At 39.2% G+C, this 17,891-nt stretch overlaps 1 protein-coding gene across 6 annotated transcripts in view; it reads left to right on the forward strand.

The window, feature by feature from the left end:
* ARMC9 (armadillo repeat containing 9) overlaps window positions 1-17,891 on the forward strand; it is a 60,900-nt gene that overhangs the window by 20,441 nt on the left and 22,568 nt on the right. For all 6 annotated transcript variants that reach the window (XR_016469681.1, XR_016469680.1, XM_031603485.2 and 3 more), the window contains 10 exons: window positions 4,465-4,499; window positions 5,221-5,332; window positions 6,270-6,362; window positions 7,319-7,409; window positions 8,281-8,404; window positions 9,697-9,836; window positions 10,635-10,711; window positions 12,541-12,615; window positions 13,681-13,771; window positions 15,165-15,223. Coding sequence is in view for 4 of the 6 variants with exons in the window: in XM_031603485.2 (XP_031459345.2) it covers window positions 4,465-4,499; window positions 5,221-5,332; window positions 6,270-6,362; window positions 7,319-7,409; window positions 8,281-8,404; window positions 9,697-9,836; window positions 10,635-10,711; window positions 12,541-12,615; window positions 13,681-13,771; window positions 15,165-15,223 (897 nt within the window). In the remaining 2 variants the exon portion in view is untranslated. The remainder of the gene's footprint in view (window positions 1-4,464; window positions 4,500-5,220; window positions 5,333-6,269; window positions 6,363-7,318; window positions 7,410-8,280; window positions 8,405-9,696; window positions 9,837-10,634; window positions 10,712-12,540; window positions 12,616-13,680; window positions 13,772-15,164; window positions 15,224-17,891) is intronic.

The raw sequence follows: 17,891 nt of genomic DNA on the forward strand, positions 1-17,891 counted from the left end.
ATGAAATAAATCTGCATGACCCCAGTAGAGACCTGCCAGCTTACACAAGCTCAGTGCCTGACCAGTGCTAAGCTGCATGCAGCAGTCTTCCTGTCATCAGTGCGTAACAAATGAGCTGAACATTCATTGGTGATTTCTAATGATACATACACCTTAACTGAAACTTTGTTTTTACTCTTCACACATTCATCGCATATCTTTGATTATCGATTCTGAATCTGCATTGCACTTACAGTGAATCCTTATAGCATGTTTTCAGAGTGGTAACTGAGGTCAGAACCTGGTTTTTAGCTTTAGCCTTCAGCACATTACTAATACACACATCGAATAGTTAAGTGGAGTTGGTTTGAATACGGGACTGCAGCATTTGATAAGCTCAGTTGTGGTTTTGGCTTGCATATGAAATGCATCTGTTTTCTTTTATAAATATTGATATAATATTTTTCCCTTTGAACTTCTTTATTTTATTCCATGCTGTTCATATTCAAGCATCGCTTCTTTCAAAAATGACGGGCTGCCATCTGTGCCTAATCTGCACTGTGACAGAGTTGCTTTGCTTAATATGGCACCTGGTTTGGCTTTGGTAAGAAACATCACAACGATAAGTCATACCTTGTGATCCTACCAGAATGAGCTATGCTTGGGCTGTTGTCTTGTTTGTTTCTATTCTTTCCCTAAGACACCTGGTTTCTGCATGTGTTTAATTATGGAAAAATGGTTCTGCATTATGGTTTTGCATGAAAAGTATTTTGCTTGAAATTAAATCCGTTGATGTTGGGTATTGCACATAAGTCACACATACTGTATGTTCTTCATGATCATTCCCTGACCAGCACTTGACAGAATAGTGTTAGGCAGGAGGTTGGATAAATATTTAACCTGATAAGACCAGGAAAAGGGCTTGGGAGGAAATACTAAGTTTAAAATATCTCTTGACAACGAATCATTTTAATCTGAGAAACTGCTAATAAAGAAGTGCTATGAAAGCTTGGTTGATGTGGGCATTGTCTGGAGATGAGTGTTAGATGCAGATTGAGGAAGGTCTCTTTTCACAGTGCCGTTGGCTGCTTGAGTTTCAGTCTGTGGCCTTGGATTCATCACCTAGAAATGAAGATTGTAATGGTTTGACTAGCCTTGGAGAATAGTAGGAATTTATTTCTGGTGGAGTGCTTTCACAGCTATGAATGCAAAGTGCTGATGGCTTCACTTTATCTTGTGCAATTATTTAAAGCAGTTGTTATATAAAAAAATTCAAGTTTCCTGCAACCAAATACTCTCCCCACCTACTCTCTCCCTCTTGCTTTCTCTCTCAGGAACACAATGCAGTTAGAATTTGGACACTGTTGCCACAGAAGTGACAAGATATGAGGGTTCAGCATTTAGATTTAAGAACTAACAACAAGAAAGAGAGTAAAAGGTTTGTGAGGATCAAAAACCAGGATTCTGTTCTGGTTGAATGCCAGCTTTCATTAGAGAAGGCAACCCGAACTCTTATCAGTTGAGACAAAAATTAAGTTTTTTCCTCATCTAAATGTGACCCTTAGTTCCTAAAAATTTAGAAGACTTCATGTTTTCACATTGATCTACAACACGAAAACCTGTTTTTAAAAGCTTTCGGTTAAAGATTTGCAAAGAACTTAAACAAAAGGAGTTTTGTTGTTGAATTTGTAACAGGGTGGATTTTTGTTGCTGGGAATCTCTTGCTTTTGCTTTCTGTAGTAGGGATGTACTGAGAAGATGAAGGCTGCACTGACACTCCTGCCAGCAATAGTATGTATGAGAGCTTGGCCTTGGAGCTGCTCTGTACTGGTGAAGAGATGTCTTTTTTTTTATGCTGGCCAGGTTATATGGCTTCGTTGTGTTAAAAGTGCTCTTGCTTTAATTAAATCCAGGAGCTGCTCTGCAGGACCCAGCTGCATCTGAGGTGTGATTTTCCTTTTAATGAATGTAATGCTCAAGTCAAGAAGTAGAACTTAACAGAGCTTTTGAGGATTAGATGGTGTCATGGTGCTTAACCAGGTAAATATCCTGAGATTTGGGATGTCTCTGATCAGTACCAGAGAAGTGAAACAGATATGAGCAAGGAAAATAAATAAATAAATAAATAAACCTGCCTTGTGAATTGTGGAAGATGTGAGGCTGAGGAGCACATGCTTTGGTGGGCAGCCTGGAGGGAAATGTGTGGTGGACGTGTGCCCTGCCTCTCCCATAGTGGTACAAGGTGTTTTGTGAGGTGGGGAAGAGCACCCTGCTTCAGGGGCAGGAGTTAAAGTGAAGTGTTAGAATGGTGCATTGGCTGTAGGTGGAGAGCCCATGGTGCTGACTTCTCAGAGATACCTCCACTGCTTGTCCCAAAGTGGTACAGATCCCAGAATCATTGCCCTGCAAACGCCAGGAGAGCAACTGGATGGCGGAACTCCCAGAACAGACCAGAAAGCAATTCCTCTTGTCATACAACTCCTTGAAATGCAGGCCTACGTAAATCCCAAGACTAGGAAATAGTGGAGTTGTCACTATACTATATCAGCTGTTGCTATTTTGTAGAATTTTTCTGTGTCATAATCATAGAATGATTAAGGTTGGAAGAGACCACTGGGATAATCTAGTCCAGCTGTAATCAAATACTCATTTTCTTGTTTTCCTTTTTGTGGTGTTTGTGCCACGAATGTTCGGTTGTTTAATTGCAAAACAATAGTTTGTAGCACTTGCATGCTGTCTCTCATTGGTGGATCTCAAAGAAGAGCTTACTAGAGAGTCTGATGCCTGTGTCCTTGCTTTCTGGATAAGAATATCGGGGCCCAGGGATAGGAAATCACACACTAAAATATTGGCTGCTTCTGATGGCTGAGTCAGAGCTAGACACATGTCTCCAGCTATTTCTTATGCAGTTTGCCATACTGTAAGGATATAGATTAGCTTACTTATGTCTAATTCCAGTCGTGTAAAGGCAGATGAAGAAAGGGGATCTCTGCCTGTAATGTGGTTGCATTATCTCTGCTTACCAGTGGTGCTGCACATGGTCAGTCAGGTTGAATGAAGGACAAGCCAGCCCTGAGAATCCTCCTGTCTGCTTTGCCTCATCGAACCTGAAGTAACACAGACCATGTCCAGATTGCTTCCCAGTGACACCAAAAGGCTGAGAAAGCCTTCACCATGTGCAGGTTCTAGGCTGATGCTCTTGGGCCTGAAATGCTAAGAAAAATAAATGCAAATAAATGAGGGGAAAACAATTTAAATATGTATATGATATTTTGAAAGATTTCTCTGCTGGTTGAGAAAGATTGTTATGTGAGGAGTGCTGTCAAGACAGGTTAATTCTGAAGTGCGTAACCTGTTAATTATCTATTGTAAACCAGTCATTCATTGACTTAAACATAGCATGAAATGCTTCCTAATGTGAGTATAAGCTTATTTCACATGTGAGAGGGCAGTTCCTTCTATTACGAAGAATACCCACGAGCTTTGTGAAATCCAGCACGTTCAAGAAGACGTCAGCTGGTGTAACTCAGTATTCTCTGTGGCATTGCATGCCTTTTGTCTGCTAAATCCCTCCGTTTTAAATCTGACAATAGACATTGATTATATAGCTCCCGTTGAAAGAGGCTAGGTTAGAAGAGGAGGTGGGTTTTGCAGTCATAAATGGTAATGAGACACTGCATAGAAAGTGAGTAGTGAGACCGGCACAAAAGGTGACACAGAATATTCTGTGAACATGGAGTGTAGTTGACATTGAAATGCATAATATGAAGCACAGTTAGTGCTAGCTAAAGAAATATTTATTAAACAAGACATCTTTTATATGGTGTTGACATCTTTAAGCTTTGGCTTGTGCAGCAATGGTGCCTTCCTTTGCTTTGAGTCACGCTGCAGCAAAGCAGAAATATCCAGGCTTAAATGGAGCTTATCCTAGGCAGAACCTCTGAGAAATGGCATGCTGTCCCACATCCCTTCTGTCTGCACTAGGCTTTTCTTTGCACATTTATAGCTGTGTATGTAGGTATATTTTAATAGCAGCAGGAAGTCTTGAGACAATTGGTATTGAAGCTGCATTTGGGTGCTGAAATGCATGGTATGTCTCCACTGGGAAATTATTGCACTGTTAAGGTATTAACGTTTTTGAAGTCAAGAGACAATGAAAAAGGTTTTCGTCTTCCTCAGGATTTCAGAGTATTTTCTCCTCTCTCCCTTTTCTGCATTTCTGAATGTTTGAAGTGAGTTTTTGGAGTATGTCAGTGCAGACAGCACAGATCATAACAAAGGGGATTTTTCCTTTTTAACTACTTTAAAGGAAAGAGAAATATTGAAGTCCTTTGTTTTTCTAGCTGTGTTTCTAAATAGCAACATAGGTTTTATATGAAAGGAACTGCAGAACCTCAGTGAGAGAAAGCACTGTGAACCTCAATAATAGTTCCAGTGTGAAATTTGGACTCATCTGTTACAATTTCCTTTTTCTCTCTGATCCAGGCTTCCACAATGTTAAGAGCATCTTTGGCACCTGTGTAAGTATTGCTGAGCTGCATTTATATCTGTAAAGAACAGGAGGAGGGATTGGTAAACCTAAGTGCCCTGCCTGGCATTTGCAAATGGAATCGATCTGCATGCTTCCTCTCAGTGATCTCAGTGAGCATTGCATGCAAGCACTGTGTGCTTGGATTCTTCTCTTGGGCAGGTTCAATAACATCCTCGTTTCAGCAGGATGTTGCTAATCCAACAAATCTGTCACTCCACACCTGGGAGCTGTTTGCTCTATTTTCTTTACTGTTTCCGCACCGTACATTCCTATTGTTGGAATTGATTTGCTTCTCACAAATCAAGGGAAAAGAGGAATTGGTAAGGTGTTTTTTTGTGTACTTCAGGATTTTTTTTGATGCTGAACTTAGGAAATTTTGGCTTATCAGTAGGATAGAGATAATGTGACTGAGGTGAGAGATTTTTAAGATGCTCAGACCATCAGCTGGCTAATTGTTTAATGTCTGCAAATTGTGATGACAAGTGAACTGCATCTATGGTGGAAGAAAACCCAAGTTCAAGACGTTGTCTTAAGTTGTTTATTCTAATGTGGTAACAGTAATAAAAATAATAAATGTGTAAAAATGTGGAGACCCTTTTCCTGGAGTAAAGTTCCTGTTCTGGCTCTTGACACCTCAGTGATATCATCTGCACCAAATAAGGAGTTTGGATGAACATCAAAATTCAATATATTTCCTGTTTGCATTGTAGGAAGAAGCAGGATGTGCCCTTGTTGCCCTCTTTGGACTATGAGAAGCTGAAGAAAGATTTGCTTACAGGGAACGATCGTCTCAAGGCCTTCTTACTGCAGGCTCTGCGCTGGGTGAGTAGGATGGCCTCTGTAGAAATAAACCAGTCTCTTCTGGGGGGGTTTAGAACTAAAATCCGTCTTGTGGGCAAGGTGATTGTTCTGGTGGTCATTATTATAGGCAGCATTTGTCTTTGTCAGTGAATCTTGCTGATGGGCTTGAGATGATGAGGGAAGCTCTGGCAGTAGATGGATGTTTGTGGCAGTGCCCTCTCTCTTTGAGAAAAGCTGGATAGGAATTCCTGGGATCTTCAGTGGAAGTTGTTTCTGATGGTTTTCAAAGAAATAGCTGCTGCCTAAAACAACGTTTTTGATGTGTTGCCCTGCTCAGATTCATTTAAATACTGCTGTATCAAAGAACTACCTGATTCTAACTAGTACTTTTCCTTTGTAGTGAAGGTGTTCTACAGGAGCCTACCATTTTGATTGACTCAGATAATTTCATAATATTTTTGAAAAACTAAAGGTGACAACAGGAAGCTTAATTTTCCTGCTGAAAAGGAAGCTGACACTTTTGCTGTGAAAGATGATAATAGTGAAATTCTGGTCAAGCTTCAATGTCTGTTTTCACGTATCAAATAAAAAAGCAACGCCTCCTGGTCAGACCAGTGGTCCCTCTAACCCACTACTCTGAGGTGTTTTAGAAAAGCACCATATCTGTAGCTATTGAAAGAGCTTTTAACTTTATGGGAAGTAATGCTGTGTCCTTCACGTAGGAACAGTGATTACAGCTTCCAAGTAACAGTTCTGTGATGGATCACTAAGCTGAGCTCAGGGCAGTTCATCTCATTCTCTTAGATCACTGAGGTTGAATTCCTTCTCCCTGTGAGAAAAGAATTAATTTTCAGCTGTGGAATATCAGCACCTTTGAAATCTTGACGTGGTCGTCAATTCACACTACCATTGATTTATTTGTCTGGTTTATTGATGGTTTTTATTTTTTTTATTTCAGCGCTTGACAACTTCATATCCTGGAGAACAGAGGGATACTGTCCTGCAAGCTTACATCAGTAATGACCTCTTAGATTGCTACAGCAAGTGTCAGGTCAGCTGGAGTAGTCTTCCTCTTCCTTGTATGTGATACTGCTGATTTGTTTCTGTGAAGTGCTTATGAGATGCTGTGTTCCTTTTTGAGTCCTTTGTGTTGTTAGATAAACATTCAGTCCGTTTTACTGATAAGATGTGAATTAACACTTTGGTCATAGTACCTCTATAGAATATCTGATTGTGCATGTATTCAACAGTATTTTACTGAATTTAGAATGGTTTGTTAATTGCGTTGATTTACTCACCATATTCCAATACTGTTCCTATCAAGTGTGAAAACAGGGTTTTTTTGTTCATAAAGGTTACTTTTATGTGGTTTCCCAGTTGTTTGAAGCAGTGGGCCTGCTTCCTACCTTGTCATTACAACAGTAACTTGTACTGTTAGAAACGTTAAAGGATTAATTAGTGATCTGATTTTCCTCCCTGAAAATTTCTGTAAGGGGAGAGTTATGTATAGGTAGTGCCAGAAGTAAAACAAGGAATAAAAATGGTTTGCAAGGTGGTGGTCTTGCTACGTTCTTGAGCTGCTTAGTTGTCAAGAAACAGCACTTCTATTCAGCTGACATTAACATTCAGTTAGTCACCAAAAAGCCCTGCTAATTTCACTGATGAACTTACGTGGGCTAATTTTAGATTTCCTCTTTACCAGTTCATTATAATTCTTATCCTACACCATGCTGTTTTAACAGACTGAGCTGAGCAGCTGTACTCTGCTTATTTGTTCATTTTCTGCCTCTCTCTCAGACCTACCCCTGACCCTGCACCAAAATAAGATTTTTAAAAAAAGAGGAAGTGGAAAATTCCAAATCCTACTGACAATTTTAAAGATGTCAGTATGCACTCCATGCTTGTTTGCTTTGTAAATTTACTGAACATTTTACAATATTATGGGAAACTTATGTTTGTTTTTACCTGCTTTGGCATCCTGGTATTAATGTTTGCTCTCTTTTTCAGAGAAGTGTCCTTAAATTATTGCAGTCTAAGAGTGAGGTAGTCAGACAGTATATGGCAAGGCTCATCAATGCTTTTGCTTCATTGGCAGAAGGTAAGAGATCCACTGAAAAAAAAAGGGAGAAAAAGCATTTTCATGTAACGCTGATTTACAAGTACTTCATGAGTGCATATCACTGCATGTGGGAATGTAGAGCCTTGTTGGCACCCTTTTTCTAGGGATTTGCTCTCTTGTCACATGCATTCCAAAGAGTTTTTCACTACCTGGGAAGTTTTCCTTTTGACATTGCACATGCACCATTTCTGCTGTCATTTGATTATTTGTGGTCTGTGTGGGAGCTTACCCAGCTTAGTCTTCTTAGCCTCTTTGTGAGGGTTAAAAAATGGGGGAGGGGAGAAGGGAGGGAACATTCCCTAGTGATTGAAGTGCCTGTAGGCAGACCTGCTACCAGGCTGCACAGTGGTCATTATTGCACTGTTCTTGCATTTCCTGCTCCTCATCTGAATAAATTTTTGTGCATCGCTGCTCCCTGTTTGGTTGCATATGTGCAACTGTGTATCTCTGCCTGCCCCAAATTAGCCTTTGGTTTGGTTTTAACTATTGCTTGGAACTGAAATTGCTTTTAAAGTCAATAGCAATAAGGCACCTAACTTTCCTGAGCTCTTTGGATGTGTCTGCTCTTTTCCTAGAATATACAAACTGATAGATCAGAGAGCATGTAGATTCTGTGTGGTGCAAGCAGAGGTACTAAATGGGCAGTTGGGGACCTCTAATGCTGCAAGTAGAGAGTAGCTGGTCTGCTAGAACTCATTTGTGCAGGTTTGTTTGGGCTTTGGCACAACAGTGTGTCTCCTCAGGAAAAAAAAAAATGGAGGTCAGTATAGCTTAGTCTTCCAAGGAGAAGAAACTTTTCTGTCATGCATCGGTATCTCAGCATCTGTTCTTTCATCGTGCCTTGCACCAGGTCGTCTCTACCTTTCTCAGAACCCAGTGTTGCTGCAAATGCTGGAGGAGAGACTGAAAACTGAGGACAAGGATTCCCTTACATGGGAGAACGTTCTGGGGGCTCTGCAGAAATTCAGCCTCAGGTGATGAAAGCACAGCATGCAGTGGTGACAGCAGGAGAGGAAATGTGGGCTAAGTTAGGCTCTGTTCAGGGAGGAAAGAAAAGCGCTCGATTTTCCCATAACAATCATCAGACCCTCTGATGGCTGATGAAAGCAGTGTCATTTATTATGGAGGAGAACTCAGTTTTGCTGACTGAATTAACTTGACTTCCTACCTGCTATCAAGACACAAATAAAAGTACATCTCCTGCTGTAGCTCTGTGTGCTTTTATACGTGTTCCTTAACTGAGCAACTGTAGTGAAAGTCTTTATGTAGAAAGTTCTGAAGATCCCACATTGTGGGGGGGGGAAGGGGGAAAAACAGCTGTCTTACATTCCCTTGCATTTTGTTATCTTCTTTGCAAACATTTTTCAGGGTTTTTATCCTCAAACTGTTAATCCTCTTTCCTGAGGTTGTCTGTGCATGGGCTGTTCTGTTTCTTTCTTCTGCATCAGCACTCTGACTCAAAAAGTCCATTGCAAAAGAAAAATCATGCAAATACTGTAAGATGCATGATGTCATTCTCATTTATCAAGCAAGTATTACCTAGACCTCTGTTTTCTGGCAATCAGGTGGCATATTCAGCTCCGATTAGCTAACTAAATATAGGTAGGAGTGTTAAGTTCTTGTTTTCTGTCACACTATCTCTAAATTAAAACCATAAGTTGTGTTGTTTTGTTTCTTTGTTGTTTTTGTTTGTTTGGACTTGCTGAAGAATGAGTGCTGCTTTTGGATTTGCTTCATGCAGATCTCCTGTAGATGAAACACACGTAGATGTGCTTTGTATGAGACTATGCACTGCTTCCTCATGCAGTATCTTATACATACTTGAGATGAAATAGAAAAAATCTTCATACCCTATTGCTTGAAATCGTAAGTTAGTTTTAGAGAAAAGGGTTTTTCCATTAAAGCAGTGTTTGATAATACAGGTGAATTTGAGTTTTGGGGCCCAGCAGCATTTTGGTGAAACAATCTACTGAAAACTTCATTACTGAAAGTTTTTTACTTTTTAACAAGTAACATTTCACCTTATAGAATATTAATGTCAGACACTTGGCATGAGGGACTTTCTCTTTCTTTTTCTTTTCTCAGCGTGGGGTCATGTGCTCACTTGCTTTCTTGCTTTGCTCTCCTGTAATTTATATTTTGTTGGCAAGCTAGTTTGAGGCAGGTAGATGAAGTAGGATTTTAATGTGCTCATATTAGTTAAACATGTATTCAACAGCTACTTATGTTGTCTTTTGATTTGTGTGTGTGTTGTGTTTAATTCTAGACGTGCCCTGCAGTCAGCAATGATCAAGGATGGGCTCATTTTCTGGCTGGCAGATGTCCTGGCGGATACAGATAGCCTGTCTGATTACACACTAGAATATTCTGTTGCCTTGTTCATGAATCTTTGTTTGAGGAGTGCAGGTATATTACATTTTGAATTATAGTTTTACTCCAAGAAACGAATAGGGAAGATCCCGAAACCTCCTATTGGTACTCCTGGATTCTTCAGAGTGACCATAACTAGTAGCAGAAACTCACATAACCAGTGATATTTGGGTGTCATGACCAGTACTTTTGAGCAGATCTCTTTCTGAAGAATCCTGAGCTATGGAAATGAGCTTGACCAAAATCAATGGAACTCTCCAAGATTTCATTCCTTTTTTAGATCAGTATATGAGAACTGCCATTCTTACGTTCCAAGTCTGCTTTTCAAAAGACGTTTGATACTTGTATAAGAGATCTGTCTGTGTAAAAGAAAGTCAGAACTGACTTGATCCGTATTGGAAGGAGTTAACCCTGCAGCATGTGGAGTGGAATGCTTGCAGGAAACACTTCGACAGTGCAGAGATTCCACACGGGAATACAGTGTTCTTGTCTATGCCTGAGAGATTTAAAAGAAGCTTAAAATAAATTTCCTTTTAAAAATGAAAGTAAGACAAGGATGGAAAAAGCGGCTGCTTGGTATAAGCAAAATAACACCATTGTTAAATCCCTTTTTGTTACATCCTGTCCATGATTACCATTGCATGACTGTGAAGCAACTCCACTGATTTCACTCAGTTATGTTGAACAACATTCGGAAGGAACAAGGAATAATATTTCTCTGTGTAAATGAATTATATTTACTACTGATTTTGAGAAATTATTAAGAAGCTTGCTCTGATCTGTTTTTGTTGTTTTTTTTTTTTTCAAGCACACTTATGCTTTCTCCTTTTGCAGGGAAGAAAATGTGTGCAAGGATTGCAGACCGTGTACTCAAAGTTCTCTCTGATCTTCTTGGCCATGAGAATCATGAGGTACTGTGTAGCAAACTCCAGGTTAAGGAAAAAGTGGAAAGGAAAATTCAAGCTAAGACATTCAAGAAACGTGTAAATGAGATGAAGGAAATCAACTTAATTTGTTAATTAAGTTGTTTGACATTTCCTAAAATTCACAATAATGTTAATTTGATTTCATTGGACACTGATCTTTCTGGACATAATTATGTCTTCCTTTAACAGCTGTTGATAGGCAGAAATGAACTTCTCCTAGATTCCTAGTTATCATACAATCCATGTGCATTTTTGATTGTTTCTGATGCTATTTAAATGTCATATCAAATCCTATCTGGTTTGAACAATGTGTGGTTCAGGACATGCAAAATATTAGGTACAGAGGAGCAAAACTGCTACTGGTTTAAGGAATATTATAAACAAATAGTGTCATTTGGGCCCTAATATCTTACTGTCTACCACTTTGTTTAACCTGCCACTTTACCATTTTGTGGTTCAGGTTTCTTTTCTTTCTCCAGACACGCTTGCATGCAAGTACTAAAAATGGTAATTTATATCTACCTGATGTTTTCAACACATGGCTGATAAAATTGTCTTTTAGATAACACATTGCTTTAGCTGTCTCTGCAGAGATGCACTTCTTTTAACTGTGGGATAGAATTCAAGGGAAAATGCAAACAAAAATATGATGAAGTTGATATCGTAGAGAGGCAGAATTTTGAGGAGAATTCTCTAGATTGATTCCTTTATGATAGTGTGAGGTGTCGTGGGACATCTGGTTAAGCATAATATAAACTCTGGGTTCTTGTGGCTATATCCGGTGATTAAATCATGAGGGTTTTTTATCACTTAAACTGAAAGTAAGTTTCAGTGAAGTGTTAGCTCCAATTTTTACAAATTCATTAGAGGATGTAGATCAGTTCTTTACTACTGTTTTAGTTAAGATGAAACTTGTCATACTTTTGCTGAACTGTTTCACTGGTATCTTAGAATGACCTTGACATTTCTCTTAAGAAGTGCATTCTTATGACATAATTTGCATCAGTGCAACTGGTGGAAGTTTTGTGCTTGCAGTTGAAGGTACAAGGCAGTGTTCTTGGTTGCCTGGAGAGCTTTTAGAGAAGCTGTGGGATCCTTGTGTAAATCCCATTACTTGTCTTCCTTCGCTTACTCTGCTCACAGCCTGGCTCACTTATTCCTTTTTTTGAGGTATAAGCAGAGGATGACTGAAGATCTTAGTGCTCCAGCAGTAAGTGGTGAGCACAGATGGTCACATAAGTGCTAGTACAATTGGTTAGACAGATCTACTGGTTTTCACTATCCATATTACCAAGTACTTTTGCTGCTGCTGAGGGACAGTAATGGGCAGCATGGGAAGATGTTCTGTGCTGCTATAACTTTTATCATTCTGCTTAAGGCTATAGCACATGAAGCCTGTCTGCATTTGTGCTGGCACAGTCTTGTCCTAGTTTTTTTGTCCTTTCCTATTTTTTTGGACTGTCACAAGAGCTTGTCAGAAACTGACTCTTTTCCTGCTTTCCTCTTTTTTTTTTTTTTTCCTTGGTGGCAGTGCATTGGGTCAATTTGCAAGAATACATTTTCAAAAAAAGAGGGGAGAGAGTCGAAACACAGTAGTACTGTTTTAGATAAACTGTAGCACAGTGTACTTGTGTCCTATAAAGAAAATCACTGCTTACCATGTGGGAATTTTTGCAAATGTAGGCTAGCTTGATTAAACTCGATAAACATAGTTATTCTGTTCCTTTACTCTTAAACTTTGGCTGTAGACTACTTGGCTGAATGTCAGAGTTTTTCTTAGTGATCAACTACTAGCTGATATTTCTTCTTCTTAGATACAACCATATGTGAATGGAGCACTCTATAGTATTCTTGCTATCCCTTCGGTCCGAGAAGAAGCCAGAGCAATGGTAAGCAGTACTGCTTTTTGTAGCACAAAGGTCAACTCATATGCTGAAGATGGCACACATTATGGTACATGTCGGGTGGTGTGTGGCAGGATTGTGAGGTAGGAAGCATGATATTTTGAGAAGGATATCTACAGGAGGCCCTCCACCTTTGATATGCAAGTAGGTATAAACAGATTAAACACTTTTGCCATATTTGTTGGTCTTTTTCCAGAGGTGAAGTCCCAGTAGTGCAAAGGATTCTTTCTAGATCATAAATTGGAGGTGTTATTTTGGAAGTGTTGTCCATGTAGCATTTTGTAGACTGAATGTGGCCCGGATGCTTTCATTTGACCTTCTGTTTCCTCCCCTTAGTAAATTTATTCTGCAGCAGCAAACAGCCAGTATGGGGATGAGTTCCTCTTGCTGCTGTTTTCCTGCCTGGTCTGGACATGGTTGGCTGGGGAGAGCTGGTGGAAGGTTTTCGTAGAACTTGGAATTGAAAGTGAAAGTTAGTCTAATGGTAACAAACATGCTTTGATTGGAGCTGGAGGAAACTGTTCCTTCCTTTGTACCTTAAGGACTGATCTAGAGAGTTATACAGACATAACTGCTGTTAAATGTTTTACTTAGGAGAGCAAGGGCACTGGATGTCGTCTTCAATAATTAAAGACACAACATCAAGCCTGTAAGGTCCACTAAGGAAGAAACTGAGTTTAGGAGAAGGCTGAAGATTGTCTTGCTTCTGATTTTTCCTTCTCTGAACTTCACACAGTTGTCTGTGAATGCAAATTTGCCCTTTTCTGTTGATTGCTGCATCGACAACTGGGTTGAGAAGGCAGAAGCAACAGATCTGTTAAAAATTGCTCTTCATCACAAATACTTCCACATTTAAATCTAGAAGCAGTCCACAGTGTATTTTTTCTCTTTTGAAAGTGTATGGACAAAAAGGAATGCTTAGAGCGGAGCACAGTGGTTTGTTTCACATTGCCTGTGTTTTTCCCATCAAAACAATGACATTTTAGCTGATAGATCTGTCACTGTGGTCATGTGAAATACTATTCTTACAGTGTTTTCCACTCCATCTAGGGAATGGAAGAAATTCTACGCTGCTTTCTCAAGGAAGGAAATGCAGAGATGATCCGACAGATTGAATTTATTATCAAACAGCTCTATTCAGGTCAGATGAACAAATGTGGCTATCTGAGCTGTAAATCTTTACAAAGCTATAAGAAGGCTCATGTTTTTATTTGGCATTGAAACTCCCACAGAGTGACAGTAATGTGATGGTCTGAGAGAGAGTGAATAGTGAATGTCAGGATTTGATATGTTTTAAAACTGACTTTTTTGTTAAGAATATAAAGAAGGAATAATAGGATGCGTAGGTCTCAATCCTAGAGTTTGGGGGCTGTAAACAAAATGACCTTGGTGGTTTTCTTTCATACCAGTGGCCTCTTAGAGACCTCTGGAGACTGGTGTCAGTTGAAAATATACAGGTGATACAATTTGTAAAGTGAAATTCAGTGACTGTGTCTGTCTCTGCCTGTCCCTCGCTCTGTAGAGGAGTGTAGCTCTGCATTCCAAAGTGGCATGCTCTGAACAGGGGGTTGAGACCCTCCATTTTGGAGAGCATGTTGGCTGGTTGCAGGAGTCATAGGGGCTGTGGTAATGCAAGGTGTGAGAAAGTGGAATATTTGTTTTGTTTTCTGTTTCCTGCCTCCAAAAGGGAGGCAGAGGAAGGAGAAAGCAAATAATGAAAGAGGATGAATTCTGAAGTTTTTCTGTACAGTGAAAGTAGAACAAGTCTGACTGCTTTCTTCTAGAAAAAAGACAGCATATCTTTGGTTCCTTTGCAAGGGAACAAATAGAATATTTAAGCACCATGTTGCTACTGTGCAGTATTTGTTCACCAGAGTTACACAATCACTCCTCTCCTACCTGTGAGAATGGCATTTTTATAAAGGGCATGTCAGATAGATTGGTGAGTGAAAGTTGAGTATAAAGGTTTCCAGGATAAGGCTGGGTGCTTTTTTCTAAGAAGTCAGTTTGTCCATATAATTGTTGGTATTTAACAATGTCATTGATGGTTTTTTGTTTGTTGCTGTTGATTTTCTTTTACGATGTTTTGGTGTTCTGTGTTCCTCTGTATTGCACGAAAGTTATAGTAAGTATTCTGCACAAGTCTGTATTTTTATTTGTAAACAGTGTTGTAATGAAGTGCTTGTAGAGAGAAGTGGAATCTTGCACTAAAGGCTAGTTGAAAAATTGAAAACTTTGCAAGTGAACACTTTGATTCACACATCTCATCAGAAAATATGCTGGGGCACCATAGTGAGACCTGTGAGAAAAGTACCACTCCAGAGTGTTTCTGTTTCTGCCTTTTTTTTCCTGGATAAGAATTGATTTCTAGCATGCTTTATAGGGGCAAACAATTCCAATAGATGTCCTGAAAAAAATGGCACATCTGTATGAGAAGCAAGCTGAATCATATTGCTCCAAAAGAGAGATGAAAATTATAGATTCTGTTAAGCTGGGTATGTGCTCTTACACAGTATCATTTTTCTTCTTACTAGAAGAGCCATTAAATGACAATATTGTGTCTGATGATGAAGAGGAAGAAGAGGATGAGGAGGTAAGTCATGAAGGTTCTCTGAAACCCTTTAGAGAAATCCTTCATCCTCTAGACAGAAAGTATTCTTATCAATAAACCAGATCTTGTTTATTTCATTGAGTTGGTTTTGTCTGTTTCATTAAAGTTTTATTTAATCTCCAGAATATATTAAACAACAAAATTAATCACTTTTTTTAAGGTATCATCATCTGTTTAATGTGTGACAATTTCTTTTGGCACTCAGAAATTTTGAGATATGTGCAGTAAGTTGTATGTTGTAAGGGAAAACCATATTTCCAGAAGTGCCATAAAAAGAGGGAAAAAATGAAGATAGGAAGGATCAGAAATGGTACAATAGTGAAAACTGCTTAGCTGTGTATTTCCAAGTCTATATTAAAATTTTTTTATACTGATGATTTTACTTCAGCATTTTTTAAAGAAACTGCCTGCATAGAGTAATAGGCATCTATTACTATAGAGTAATAGGATCCCAGGTTTGGAAGCATGCAGTGTGTTTGGTTATTTCATGGTCCCGTAGAAGGAGGTCAGACTGCATTATCTACAATTGCCACATCGCTGTAAGCGCATGGGAAGGAGGATTTGAAAAAGTGCTGCATGGGCAGCTACAGTGGGAGCTGTATCTGAATGAGGTCTATTATATGGCACTTTTCAAGAAGTCTTTCATGAGAACCTTGGAATACTGTTTGAACCACATATATTCACACCATAGAAGTCAGTGACATTGAGAGCTAGTGATCTCTACTAGACATTCTTGTATTATAAATATCAGTGGGGAGCATTTTTACTGAAAACTTGAGTTTACAGACAAAGAGTGAGTTTTGGGGTTGGACAGACTAAGAGTGTAAGTCCTGTGAAATTCAGCAAGCCTGTTGTGTCAGTGTTTGCTAACTTGTTGCACATAAATGCTAATGAACACTGACAACCCTGTTACACTTCGAAAATTGCCCTGCTGCTGCAGGTTGAGCATTTTTCAAACGTACTTTGAACCCGTTACGCTGTGAAAACAGAGAAAAATGTAAATATGTTGTAAAAGGTGTGGTGTGCTCGCAGCCTACACTGAGCATAGCACTTTGCAGGATCCACCAATGCCCAGGAAAGCCTTGTAATCTTTTTTTCCTTTTATTATTATTTTTTACATGATTTAGCTTTTATGTTATGATGCCTTCCCCTGATTTTAGAGCTATGTGGCACTTCAAGGTTTAGGGCTATGTCAGTTATCTCTCTTCTTCTGAATGGGTTTGGTAAACTGTACTGTGCTTTTTCTAATCAGATTGTTGTAATTGTTTCATCTCCTGCTGTTCAGAAGTGAGTTTTCAGTAATCTGTTCTTCCCATTCCTCCAACCCAAAATCGGTGCTTGATGTGCAGGTAGTCATTCTAGGAGTTAATATTAGAACTTCCTTTCGTTCATTACACTGCTTAGCACCCTTTAACTGACATTCCAAGGCTTTGAGTGTCTTCAGTGTTTTGCAAGGATCCAAGGTTGTGATATTTTCCCTTGAATACTGGTACACATATTTGAAGGTTACTGTTGAGAAAGCACAGAGATAAGGAGGCCCATCATGAAAGCAGTGGCTTTGGATTGTATGGTAGCGTTGAATGTTTTCACTGACTGACTGATTGATTTTTTTTCTGCTGCTCTTGGGAATGAAAAGATTTCTCCTATTCAGTTGTGTCCCCTGGACAAGTTGCTGCTGCTCACCGTCCCAGCCGAGGCTCTAGGTCAAATCAATTTGAGATGTGTTTTTACCACTGAACCATCATGTGATTATAACAGGCCTCGGTCACTGCTTGTTTTATTCAAAAAATAACAATAGGCTTTTGAAACAAAGAAGTGCCTGATTTCAGTTTTGCGTTAGCTTTGCTATTATGTTCAAAAGAAGAATTCAGATTCAGGCAATTCTATAACTACTACCAATGTAATGTTGATTGTGGTGAGTTCTACAATCCTTATTGCTGCTGGGAGCTGTAATTCTGTTCTGTTACATGTAGGCCTGCTTTGTTAGTCTCTATACATACAAAACACAGTCTGCAAACAGCATGACAGCAAAAGGATATACGAAACTCATAATGTTGTTGTGTTCTTAACTAAGCAAAGGAATATTTGTTGTCTCACTGCCTCAATGCTTGAGGCCCTTTTGTATTTTGGAACTGCTGAGAGTTATTGTTCTTTGGGGCCCTGTGATAACATCTGGTATTGTGATCTGACAGCAGAAAGTTTTTGGAAGGCTTTGGCAGGAGTCTTGTCTTGATGTAATGCTTAAAAACTACTGCAGGCATATGTCAGTATGTGGCTGTATATTGACAATTTAGTGACATGCATTCAGATGATCTGCTGGTACGTTGCTGATTTGCTCAGCACCAATTTTCATACCCTCAAAACTTAAGAAACAACAAAGTGAGTCTTTTATCTGATTTTTTACTTTCTCTTTTATTGTTTCCAAGAGCATGCAAAATGTCTCCATCCTGTTACTATTACCTTTCCTGGTTTCTTGTGTTGCTGTTTTTGTTATTTCACTTTTGCCTGTGTCTAATTTAGAGTTGTTCGATTCTTTTGGCTTTGAACAGATCTTGTGGTAATAACTGCTTTCTTCAGGCACCAAAGATCACTTCTTAGAGATGCAGCTAAGAGACATGACCATTCATAACTGCAGAAGGTCTGATACGAA

Source organism: Phasianus colchicus, chromosome 10, assembly GCF_987193195.1.
Source record: "Phasianus colchicus chromosome 10, bPhaCol1.hap1.1, whole genome shotgun sequence".
NCBI lineage: Eukaryota > Metazoa > Chordata > Aves > Galliformes > Phasianidae > Phasianus > Phasianus colchicus.